General features: G+C 37.6%; 1 protein-coding gene across 8 annotated transcripts in view; it reads left to right on the top strand.

Moving 5' to 3' along the window:
* LOC306870900 (phosphatidylserine decarboxylase proenzyme, mitochondrial-like) overlaps positions 1-13,181 on the top strand; it is a 36,935-nt gene that overhangs the window by 21,253 nt on the left and 2,501 nt on the right. For 7 of the 8 annotated variants that reach the window (XM_079418467.1, XM_079418468.1, XM_079418469.1 and 4 more), the window contains 5 exons: positions 3,557-3,722; positions 5,765-6,001; positions 6,376-6,514; positions 8,211-8,360; positions 8,566-8,726. In XM_079418467.1, the coding sequence (XP_079274593.1) occupies positions 3,557-3,722; positions 5,765-6,001; positions 6,376-6,514; positions 8,211-8,360; positions 8,566-8,726 (853 nt within the window). The remainder of the gene's footprint in view (positions 1-3,556; positions 3,723-5,764; positions 6,002-6,375; positions 6,515-8,210; positions 8,361-8,565; positions 8,727-13,181) is intronic. The other variant, XM_079418470.1, reaches the window with a different exon arrangement.

The following is a 13,181-nucleotide window of genomic DNA, read 5'->3' as shown; positions in this document are numbered from 1 at the left end:
CAAGTTTTTGAGCTCTCGTATTTCATGGGACTCTTACATATGCTCCGCAATGCAAGTGCAGTGTTGTATCAGGTGAGCTATCGAGCAAGTTTACCATGTTAGAAAAGCCATATATATAGAAAATGTTATGATGCCAACATCAAAATGAGTTAGTTTACAAATTAATAATCTACCCCTATAATAATCACTACTGCCACTCGTGTTTGGAAACTGAAGTTAATTGTACGTATAGGTACATTTATGGAGTTTTAGGTAGAGGCATGAAGCAATGTTATTTTAATGTTACATAGACAAACCGCTTCAGAGATTTGAGTCTTTAAACTTTCAAACACACAGAAGCTGTATTTAACTGTAAGTTTCTGTTTGGGGCCGTTAAGATGGCTGCCAAGTGGACTCGCTTTCTTTTACAAAGGACTTTGAGCATCACTATTTACATTTGCTCATACCAGAGCTGTGACTAGACTGGTCTCCAGAGTATGGTCCGATGTTATGACTGCCGTAGTTTGTCTATTTAGAGTAAGAGCAATAAAAATTTACACCTTTCTGTGGGAGAGCACATCAGATGCTGTTATGACGCACAACAGATCAATGTACTTTAAGATTGTGGAGGGAAATAAAGTAGCCAAGGCACCAAAAGGTTGCCCGCTGAGCCCAACAAACCTTGCGTGAGCTAGTGTTGCTATAGTTTTTATCGTCAATACACTTGAGGATTATTACCATCTGATTCCTCACCCTGACCGTGGAGAAAATGTTGATCTCTCAAAGGGAAATTATTGGATAGTACATTTTGAAAGGGGTCAAAATAAAGATGTTCTGGTGTGTGCAGCATTGTGAGCAAAGTCAGGTGACACGGTGTTTGTGTTAGCCTTCTATGGCTAAGTCTCCTCTGTCCACTGGTCAGAACAGGGTTTCATCCTGATTAGGGTGGACACAGTATTATACTCTATATATAGCCTGCGTAGCTGTGGCCCTGGATGGTAGCTGTCAACCCCGCTGGTGCTCTGTCATCACTTTCAGGGCCAAATATGACCCACTTTATTGACACAGTAAAGCTAATCTCACTTTAGCCAGAAGCAGTAGCTCTTAGTCTCATTCTCAATAAAAAAGCAGTTCTAGCCAAACAAGACAACGTGTTCCATCGACAGGACCAGAATAGAGGTGCAATATTTTTGCACGTGCCGTTCCGTTCGCCTAACAGTTGTGTTGATCTGGAATGTTATCCACCCGCACAGGTGCTAAAAATAGCTCAATGAACGCAAAACATTTAAAAAGATTCCTGGCGGAGATCCCTCATGGCTTCAGTAGTTCTGTGGAAGTGTCCCACTCGGCATGACCCATAAAAACATGCATGTTCGTGTTGGTTAAATAGGTTTATGTTGATTAAAATGTGGCCTTTTTTTGAGACTTGCCCAGGCCTCTGGTCATGTATTTCTCCTCATGTACCCTTTCTAGTGCAAGTGTAGCAGGAAGGTGACGATAAACTCTAAATGAGACTAAAGGTGTTAAGCAGGTGAAAGCAGCCTTTGCTTAGACGGATGTAAGTGGAATTGAGCTGAAAGGAGTATATGGTCAGTGTAGTCAAGAGAAGCAGTGTGAACGACCATGAGGTTAGATTTACTGTAAAGTGGAGAATTGATATTTCTGTCTCTTTCCTATCTCAAGAATCTTTTCTAGTGTTTATCTGCTGCTGCTTATTGTTTTCTGTATGGCATCTTTGTGTTTGGTCTTTGGTATGTGCGAGTGGGCTGTGTGTATGTTTCTGCATGTTTTATAAATCTTTCCTTCCTCCTTTCTATTATTATTCAAGAATCTCAAGAAAACATGTTTAGGTAACATTTCACCCTAAAATTAATAAGAAACAAGAAACCGTATAAAAAATAAAAAAAACGTTTCTTAGCCCATTATGCGTTTTTTTTTTTTTTTTTTTTTTTTTTTTTTTGGCATTGACATTTTCATAAATTACATTTGACTTTTTTCATTTGTAATTACTATTATTCATAAAACTATATAAATAATGGTTATTCTCATTATTGTACTAATCTTAGTAATTTTCACTGAACTGCAATTATACAAATACATGACAATTTGAATGTATTTAATGTAATTTAATTTGTATTTAGTTTAATAATATTGTAATTCTGATAATGAATAAATAATATTTATATAATAAAATTCAATTTAATATTAATTATTTTTAAGGTAATGACAATTGTGGACATATGATTTTCAAAAACGTAATTATATTTGTCATTTATGTTTAATTGAATGATTTGCTACTCCCTTGAGGTAATAACAGTTTTGGAAATGCATGCTTAGTTGTCATGAAAATTTTAAAGTTTGTAATTTTCTGTAATTAGTGTCAACAAATGGAACTGCAGAAATACTTTTTTCCAGCAGGTTTTCACTCCCACTGTCTTTCACTGAACAGACACATAACAGTGTTTCCCACAGGTTTGAAGGCAATGTGTGGTGGTCAGCCCGGGGGGGGTTAGATGTTTGTCCGGGGGGGGGGGGCTGCAAATGAAAAGAACGATTGGATAGGGGATACGATTGGATCCCCTAAAGGACAACATTCGGTGTAAGAGTAAAGAAACGGCATAATTTATAACACGTTTATTTGATTCACAGCTGCTACGTATAGTGTTTTGACCTCGACAACCCAACTAGGCTAGCCTACATTTTACCGCAAACTTGCGACTAGTTAACTTTCTAAAGAAGGCGCAATCGCGTTTGCTAAGGGTCGGGACTTACAGTAACATCAACACACTGAAACTATTGTATTCAGAATACAAAATATTTTATAGCACTTTTTAATCTGTGATTGTGTGTTAAAAGTGTTCACGAGATACCAACCTTTCGCCAGCCGTCTTCTCTCCACAGATGATCCAGACAGATGTGGTGTGCACGGAGGGGAGGGGCTGTGTGTGTGTGTGTGTGTGTGTGTGAGGGAGAGACGCGTGAGTGACAGAGAGATGAAGAGAGCAGGGAAAGGAAATGCAGTTGAACGAATTCGCTGCGTGTTTTAAATAGCGTACAAAAGAATAACGAAACGCAATATGTGACGGTCGGTATTGATTTTTTTTTTTTTTTCAGATTCGGTGTTGAATCTGTGGCGGTCGGAATTTAATCTGTGGCGCACCGCCACAGATTCGTCTATGTGTGGGAAACACTGCATAAATCATCCTGCCCCAAATCCACACAAGGTTTTTAGGGTGAAATATGTTCCAGAAATGGTCTTGACTGCTTTCTTGAGATTCACTCTATAAATGTGGTGCTCAATCCTCTTTCTGGAGGTCTACAGGCACAGTTTAGCTCCATACCTATCCAATTACCAATTAAATAAGATCTTCAAGAACCTTAGGTAAGTACAAACAGGTTGGAGCATAGTTGGAACGGAACTATGCAGCAGGTGGATCTCCATTAACAGAACTGGGCACCCCTGCTTTACAACATTTAGACCATCTGCACATATATCTTTCATTTCCACCTCCTTTATTCTTCACATGTGTCTGCCTGGGTATTTTGTGCACTTTGGCATCACGGATGTGTTGTGCAGGTTGCAGTTCCCACAGTTGGCCCTACGGCGGCGACTAGGCCAGCTGAGCTGCATGTCCCGGCCTACTGTTCGCCTTCGCTCATGGCCTCTGTCCATCCTCTACTACATCCTGCCCTTTGGAGCACTCAAACCACTTGCCAAAGTAGGCTGGAGGCCCACAAGCAGAGTAAGTACTGGTGGAAACAACAAATAGAGCCTACAGACTGATGTTGTGTATGTGTTTGAGTTTGAGAACTATCTCACTATCCAGAGACATAAATGCCATCCATCAGTGAGTAATCAGTGTATAATGGCCATTTGGGATTGTCTATGATTATAGGAAATGTTATTGGAATCATTAAGGAATAATGCCCTAAATAACCCTGATCTGTGATCAGTTATTTTCATTTATAACCCAGAGAAGAAAGGAAGCTACAAAACTGATGTGAGGTCAGCAGAAAGTGCTGCTGCTATCAGCAGATGGCTGCTTGCATATGGACCCGCTGAGTTCTGAGCTCCGAGCGCCATTGGGACTCGTGTGAAAAGAGCCATTGTCCCACGGTGCAGCTCTGAACTGAGGAACACTTTGTCTCTAGACCCAGTCGAGGGCATCGTGCCATGGTGGTTCTGACACCACTATTGTTCAGTTCCCACAAAAAAATAGCCAGTCAGCCCATGCTGATGCTCTGAAGCAGATACCATATCTCCAGTGGCAGACAGGAAGTTACAGAGAAACAGAAAAACGTTTGGTTTGTTAATGTAAATATATATATAACATACAGGTGGCGTCATGACTATGAATTATGAAATCTTGAATATACAACTGACACACAGATAGTAGTACACATTACGTTACATTTAGTCATTTAGCGGATGCTTTTATCCACCTTACAAATTAGGAACTTAATCATTAGAGCCAGTAATATTTGCATTACACAATAATAAAATTAAGTTTAAATTAATATAAATGTATTAACCTTGGCATAATATTTATTTGCTGTTTTAAAAAAAACTTATGACACACTTTTGGTTCTTAAAGAGTATTTTCTGGGTCAGATATCCTACACTTCCTGCTTGTTAAACGCATAACTATTATCTACAACCCACCAATCCAATAAGACTCCAAGAGTGTCTACATTTAGCCTCCTGTCTGTCAGCTGGGATTGAAGCTAACTACAGTAATCCACTTACACTGAACACTCAGGCCAGCTCCTGTCATGCATCACCCTCCATACTATCTGTAAAGGATCATTCCTTTTGCCCAGATCAATAACGATCAGCGAGCTACACTGATCTAAACACTCTAGGAATGCAAACACTGGAGCACATGGTGCACAGCAGGTGATGCAGGTGCTGGACTCAATACAGCAGGTTTAAAACTCTTTAGATGCTCACCTGCATTAACAATGAGTGTGTACATCCTTTTTTTTTTTTTACAATTATCATTAATTATTAAATTTGTGGTGAGTCACACCTCATGAAATTTTACATCAACGGTCTACATTTGCAGGGTTCCTGTCTTATATTTCCTCTTACGTTTTTTTTTTTTTTTTTTTCTCCCCTGCATGACTGACCTTTTTTTTTTTTTTTGTCAAATGTTATCAAAACTGCTAATTTTATATAAAAAATAGCAAACTTATGCCACTTAATTAGGTACTCAAGGGTTTCTTGTAAAGAGTTTTTAATGATGAATTTAATGCTTTTTTAATCCATTATATTACTTTATTTTTTGCCCCCAAAACATCTCAGAATAAATTTGAAATCAGTTTCAATTAAAATTCAAGTCGTTGTGTGTGTGTGAATTACATGTAATATTAATTAGTATTATTAATTAGTATTTAATTATTAATTTTGTATAACTAGACGAAAACCGTTTGTTCACATAATTGTTTACTAGTAATGCACCAAAAGGTTTTTTATTTTATTTTTTATGTGCAGAAACCAAAATTTTGTTTGGTTTTCATTGTCAAAAGCTGAACCCGAATGTAATTGGGTCATAGTACTGTATATGCTGTTCACGGTGTCATGTATCATGTACCATTTTGGTTGAAACCTAAACTCACTTATTTTTATGCAGATGATATGTAAAGAAATAAAGTGGCAATTACTTGCATTTGCTTTGCAGGTGGAAGTTCATTAAGTGTGTTTACTTGTCTTTCTGCAAATGTTTGCTATTGTGTATAAGATATGTGAGCATGGCATCTCCAAACTCTGTCTCTTGGGTTGTAGGTTACAATCTACAAGTCCATACCCACAAGACTTCTCTCCAGAGCCTGGGGTCGCTTGAACCAGGTGGACCTGCCAACTTGGTTACGGAAACCTATCTTCAGATTGTATATATGGACGTTTGGAGTCAACATGAAGGAAGCGGCCATAGAGGATTTACAGTACTACAGAAACCTGGGCGAGTTTTTTAGGCGCAAACTCAAACCTCAGGTCCGGCCAGTGTGCGACTCTCACTGCGTGGTGAGTCTGGGTTTGTAATTGTAGAGGCATTTTTTTGTAGATGGAATAGATTTTTGTCCCAATTCACTTTAATTCATATGCAAACCCAAGAGAATGGGTGCACATGCAAGCTTGTACATAGAAATTTAATTCAGTAGAGCCAATAGATGGACTAAATGCTATACATTTTGGAGATGATTTAGAATCTTTTTATTTATTTGCTCAAAATATTCATTATGGTGTCTGAAATATTTATTTGATTTTGATCATTTTGCATATTCCAGCTACTTTGTTGGTTTATAACCCAATATACAGAAAAAGTACCAAATAAACTATGCCGACACAGATACTTGCAGACTAGTTTAGTTTACTATAACGGTTAATTTGCTCTACAGATCAGTCCGGCTGATGGCAAGATCCTTCATTTTGGCCGTGTGAAGAACTGTGAGGTCGAGCAGGTGAAGGGAGTGACCTACTCACTGGAAACGTTCCTCGGGCCGCACAACTGGACCGAGAATTTATCTGCTAACAGAAGTAAGTATCACTAAAATTGTCATTTGACCAAGTAGGACAATGTTCCTGGATCGAAATCGTTTGATACAGGAACGAAATCCTTTGATACTGGAACATCACAATTTAATTTTAATGCAAGGTTTTTTCGACTTTGTAAAGAATCACAATTTCAGGAAGGAGAATCCCTCACTCTTATCAATTTGCATACACGCTGCACAGTCAGCAGAAAATATCACGTACTGATTGTTACAACAGTGGCAAAGTTAAGGTGGCATTTTCAGATTTATTTTCGAATTAGTAAAATTGCATCGTAATATTTTGGTTTACATTTTGAGTTGTTTTCTTTCTTCACAGTCCATATTGTATATTTTTGGACAAAGACTATAGAATACCCAAGACGTGTCACTCCTATAGTTTTGAATGGGGAAAAATGCAACCCTTAATATGGCCGCTCAATCGCAGGAAGCCCCGCCTTTTGAATGAAAGAGCCAATCGCTAATCTGTAAAGTCAGCGCGTCACTGCAGCTGCCATTAGAAGTCCTGGTTGCTATAGAAACAGTCAGCGTTCTGAGGCGTGCACCTTGGACTTCGTATGCACTCTGGCTGATCTAGCCTGAAAAATAACCTTTTTATAACGCCATTTGAGCGAAAGAAACAACATTTATGGCACAGTTGTTGTGAGATTTCATTGATTTCAAATATGAAATTTAATCGTAAGCTTAGTGAACAGTTTGGGAGAATTTGATGTTTCCCCATACAAAGTGATGGTAGCTGCACTTGCATGCCCGAGAGGCATTTCAAAGATGGCCACCGTGTGACATGATTTGCCTTAAAGGGATCACTGTATGTTTGACTTCACATTTCTAATGCCTCAACAAATTTTGTTAATAAATGTATAACACTGAAGCTGTATTGTTAAAATGTTTTGTGCCAAGTGACTTAATATAACAAGTACCTGGAAAAGCTTAATGTGGTACTTTGTACCCTAAGTATAATCTACACTACCGTTCAAAAGTTTGGGGTCTGCAAGATTTTTTTCAATTAATAAGTCTCTTATTTTTTACCAAGGCTGTATTTATTCGATCAAGAGTACAGTGAACAATTATTACAATTTAAAACTCAAACTTTTTCTATTTTAATATTTTCAAAATGTGATTTATTCTTTTGACAAAGTCTGAAATTTCAAGCAGCCAGTCTTCAGTGTGACATGATGCTTCAGAAATCATTCTAATATGCTGATTTGGTGCTCAAGAAACATTTCTTTATATTGTCAGTGTTGAAAACAGATATGTTGATGCATTTTAAGGATTTTAGGAGTTTTTCAGGATTCGTTGATGAGTTTAAAAGAACAGTATTTGTTTGAAATATACAATATTCTGTAACATTATAAATGTCTTTACTGTCACTTTTGATCAATTGAATGTATCCTTGCAGAATAAAAGTATTAATTTCTTTAAAAAAAAAAAAAGACTGACCCCAAACTTTTGAACGATAAAATCAAAGGGAAATTATAGACTGATATGAATGTTGAAAGACCTATGCCTAAACCTAAAATCTTGTCTGACCATCAAGGAACATGTCCTACTTGGGTAAGCTAAGCTTATAGGCCATGTGAGGCCAAAAAAGAACAATCTGTCTAGTATGTTACATATTGGTTTTCCTACCACTTACTGAAAATAATCACTTATTTTTCTCGTCTTTTTCCCGTCATGTTCAGATGAGGATGACCCTGGTACATACCAGGATGCGCTGGTCACTAAAGAGGGGAATGAGTTGTTTCACTGTGTAGTTTATCTGGCTCCAGGTGACTACCACTGCTTTCACTCGCCTACAGACTGGAGGGTGGCACACAGACGCCACTTCCCAGGTCAGCGGCATTATGTGTTCTCTTTCTATTTCTCTTTGCTTTCTGAAAATATTAAAAGATTAATCAACAGTGACTTTAGGTCTTATATGCTTAAGTTATAAGTGTCTTTTCTAATCTGACGGCGACTGAGCAGAGCGATACCATCAGTTTGTAGTTACGTAGCTGAAGCACAGAATGTGGTCTGATATGCATATGCTTATTACAGGTTCTCTGATGTCAGTGAACCCAGGAGTTGCGCGTTGGATCAAGGAACTTTTCTGCCATAATGAGCGGGTGGTCTTGAGTGGGGAGTGGCCACACGGGTTCTTTTCACTCACGGCTGTAGGAGCAACAAATGTGGGATCTATACGCATCTATTTTGACAAGGTTAGAACTTTTTTGCTCTGCTGTAAAATACAAATATTATTTTTTAGCTTCTGCAGAAGAATGAGTGTTTAAAGGAGTAGTTACTCCTAATAATAACCCTTTAAAACTTGACACATTAAATAATGGGCAGAAAAATAACGTGTTTTGAAATGGAGCAGTTTATTAAACCTTTAGAAAAAGATAGGGGGGAAAAAACATTCGTGCGTGTTTTATGTTGAGTATAATATTTGATACATCAGGCTGTTAAGGTTCATGTAATATGGTATTCGAGAATATTTCACAATTTTTATGATTAAAGCTCTGTAGATGTCGGCGCTAGGGATGTAACGATTCACTCAACTCACGATTCAATTCACGATTTTGATTTCACGATTCGATTCACGATTTCTTTATCAAAATTAGATTTAACACAAATTATAAATTAAATGTGTCCTTTTATTGCTTGGACAAAATGCTGCACGTTTCTTTGTGAAATTGAAACATAACACTATAATATACTAATATAGCACGTTATTGCTCTTTTGTTGGTTTTGATTGCTTCTATTGTCCTCATTTGTAAGTCGCTTTGGATAAAAGCATCTGCTCAATAACATTTAAATATAATGTAAATAACAAAACTAAATAGAAATTTTAAAACAAGCCCCAAATCAAAATAAGTAACACAAATAAAAGAAATCTCTTCATATAAACAAAATAAGGCTTTGTCTGTACTCTTTCCATTTAAAATTAGAGGCAACCACTTCATTTTAATCATGATCCAAACAAATATGCTGCATACATGCAACATGAGCATTTTTTAAATCTAAATTAGATTGTATAATGTCAAAAATTTGAAGCAAAAACAGAGTGGTGTGACTTCAGTTTTGTGAAACTATACATAAAAAATATCTGCATGAAATGAAACCGCAGATGAGCTGAATGAGACAGATTCACTTTCTGCCAGCAGGTGGCGCTTTAAGCATTTCCTTGGTTTCCACTGTAAACAAAGCAGCGCTGCCTTTATGAACTTTTTAATATGCATTATACAGACGCAAGATGAAAAGAACAGTCTAAAGACAGTAAGTTCCCCTCAGACATACATTCATATAAATTCCTACCCTTAATTGAATCGATTTTCAACCGGCTCGCAGTTAATCGATACATCCCTAGTCGGCGCCAATAGCCTCGTGGGCAGCACACCGACAGAGCTGGGTAGATTACTTACAAATTGTAATGTTACTGATTCCATATAGACCCTTTTCATGTTAGTAAACATTGTGACCCTTTTCTGTGGGCGGAGCTTAGGTGGTGGCAGAAAGATTCCACTGACTGCTTCACTAACGCTAGCTATGAAGTTTGATAGTTTGCTTTTTTAACAATAACTTGAGAAACTCTGATTGTACCTGCATATGTAAGGGCTGCATACCTGCATACTGTCCGGGACCGCGTTATTTGAAAAGGTTAACTTTAACAGACGAAATTGGCCGACCTGTACTCAAAGGATACTGCGGTCAGGCCAGCCTCCACTTTGAAAAACACGGTCTTTCTAGCCGGCACGTTATTTTGTGGTGCGCGCAAATACGGATGACCTTAGAGTCATTAGGCCCAAATTCCAGGCAGGCAGGGTGCTAAGAGCAGAGCAGTCTTTAGCGACAGTGACCGAAGGGTAGTGGACTGTAGCGGCTCAAAGGGAGGGCCCTCAACACCGTGGGAGACTATTAATCTGAATTGAAACTGGTCTGTGGAAACAGGGAATTTACTTTTTAGAGCTATCCAAAATCACAGGCAGAACAAGTAGAATATGAGATTTGGAGGGTATTTATTATGTAATGCAACATCAGATCGTCTTAAAACTGGTTGAGTGACACCCTGGGGTAGTGGTCTGTCAATCTGAATTGAAATTGTTCCGTGGAAACAGGGAGTTTCCTTTTTAGAGCTACCTAAAATCAAAGACAAAGCTGGTTATGTGAGTTTTTGGAGGGCATTCATTTTGTAATGCAACATCAGATTGTCTTGAAACTGGTTGGGAGACACCCTGGGGCAGTGGGCTATTAATCTGAATTGAAACTGGTCTGTGGAAATAGGGAGTTTCCTTTTTAGAGCTATACAAAATCACAGGCAGAACAGGTAGAATGAGATTTGGAGGGATTTTATGTAATGCAACATCAGATTGTCTTGAAACTGGTTGGGAGACACCCTGGGGTAGTGGTCTGTCAATCTGAATTGAAATTGTTCTGTGGAAACAGGGAGTTTCCTTTTTAGAGCTACCTAAAATCAAAGACAAAACTGGTCATATATTGGTTTTTGTAGGGCTTTAATTTTGTAATGCAACATCAGATCATCTTGAAACTTGTTGAGTGACACGCTGGGGGTAGTGGACTATTAATCTGAATTTAAATTGTTCTGTGGAAACGGAGTTTCCTTTTTAGAGCTAACTAAAATCAAAGACAAAACTGGTCATTATATGAGATTTTGGAGGGCTTTTATTTTGTAATAGAAAATCAGACAGTCCTGACATTGGGCAAATGACATTCTGGAGTGGTGTACTGTTAATCAAAAGTGAAACTTTGTGGAAACAGGGAGTTTTCTTTTTATAACTATGTGAATTAACAGATAAATATGGTTATATGCAAGTTGCAGTAACATTACAAGTTCACAAGAATTTGTGAATCTTATTGTAAAGTGTACACTAGTTCAACATTAACTAACGTTTAACTAACGTTTGTAAACCATATATTAACATGTCTTACCATTAACACAGTATTTCCCGATCCTGTCCCCCTCTCTCTCTTCCATTTCGCTTCCTGTCTAGCTGCTTTCCTTTCGAAATAAAGGCATAAACAAAAACGTTTTTGTAATGAAATGCAATTCAATGAGAGATGTCCAAATAAACATTCCTTAAAAGCCTGATATATCACATTTTAATTAGATTTTTGAATAAAAATGATAGAATGGATGATCAAGTTGCTTCAGTCCAATACGTGTTCGTTTTGAAATATTACTAACAATGTTTACATTTTCAGTAAGGATTTCAAAGCAAAAATGTGTGTACCACAAGCTGAAGAGTAATTTTTACAATTATGATAAAAAGCCTTTTAATTGTTGATCATGTTTAATTTAGTGGCCTTAGAAATTGACACATCAAATGACAATCTTTACAAGGTTAAATTTGCTTATTTGTGTTTTCAAATCTGTATGACTGTCTTTTCTTTTGTAGAACATAAAATATTTAGACTAATGTCCAAGCGTCTCTTATTGCATATGACAAAAACATATTCCAAGTCATACAATACAGTACCTTTTTGAGACAAACTGAAATATTAATATTAAAATCTGCATATTCAGTCTTTGCTCTTTGTGTGACCTAAATAACAGTGGTCTTCTACAGTAGGATACTATCTATGAAAAGCTCCAATACACATTGCAGGAAAACCACTTATGTTTATCCTAAAGGCAGAATGATGCTTTTCAGTGTGTCCGGAGCGCTTTGACTCACAGGGTGATTCTCCTCATTCAGAAGTTCATAGCTGTGGTTGTGCAACATCTAGTTCATGGTATCCAGCTGTTTGTTGAGCCATTTTTGTACTGGGTCTGAAGGGCTCCCAGGGACAAGTAGCACCAAAATCAGCAACAGACTATACTTTAATCTCTCAATAACATCTCAAAAATAAACCTGCGGATTCTACATAAAAACAGGAACATTAATAACAGAAGGTGATTTGTCCAGCAGTATTGAAATGCACTGCTTTTAAAAGCTGTAGCAGCAATTCTTTAAATGAAACGCGTGGCCTTTCATTGCAAATATTCAATAATTTCATAGTTCAAGCTAGACATTTGTGTAATTGGTGTGAAAAGCTATAAAAGACAGCTGGGAAGTCATTTGAAGTGTAGCTATAGTGTCATGGCTGATCTCGCTTCGCTGGAAGATTTGGAAGAACTGCGCTGTGCAGAGAATGCATTTTCAAAGACCGCGCTGATCTGTTTAGTGAGAGCCCAGAATGGCTTCTCAGTTAGTACCGCTTTCTTTGCCATGATTTCAGTGTGGACATACACATTCACGTGATTTATAAAGGAAGGTGTTGTTGGTTCATTGGAGGCGGTTCTGAATGCCAGTGACCATGAAAGTGAACGAGCATGGTGCTTAAGAAAATGTGGGATTTATCAACAATGATTACTTACTGGTGTGCATGAGAACCGCATTGCATAATAGAGATTTTTTGTACTTATTTTTTGTACTTATACACATTCTAAATTTCATTCGTAGGACAAAATATAGAACATTTTCAATGCACTGTTGATAAGTCAGGGCCCAGTTCTTTTGATTGAAGTATATTGGGGCCTATATGGTTTCATTTCTGAATTGCCACAGAATCACTCTTGTTGGCATATGATATATTTTCTCAGCATTAGCAGAATATTGAGCTACACCGCTAAGAGTGGATTTGGCCTCATTCCTAATGTGCCGCAATCAGACCA

The sequence above is a fragment of the Barbus barbus genome (assembly GCF_936440315.1).
Source record: "Barbus barbus genome assembly, chromosome: 6".
Classification (NCBI taxonomy): Eukaryota; Metazoa; Chordata; class Actinopteri; order Cypriniformes; family Cyprinidae; genus Barbus; species Barbus barbus.
This window is presented reverse-complemented; position numbering and strand designations above follow the sequence as displayed.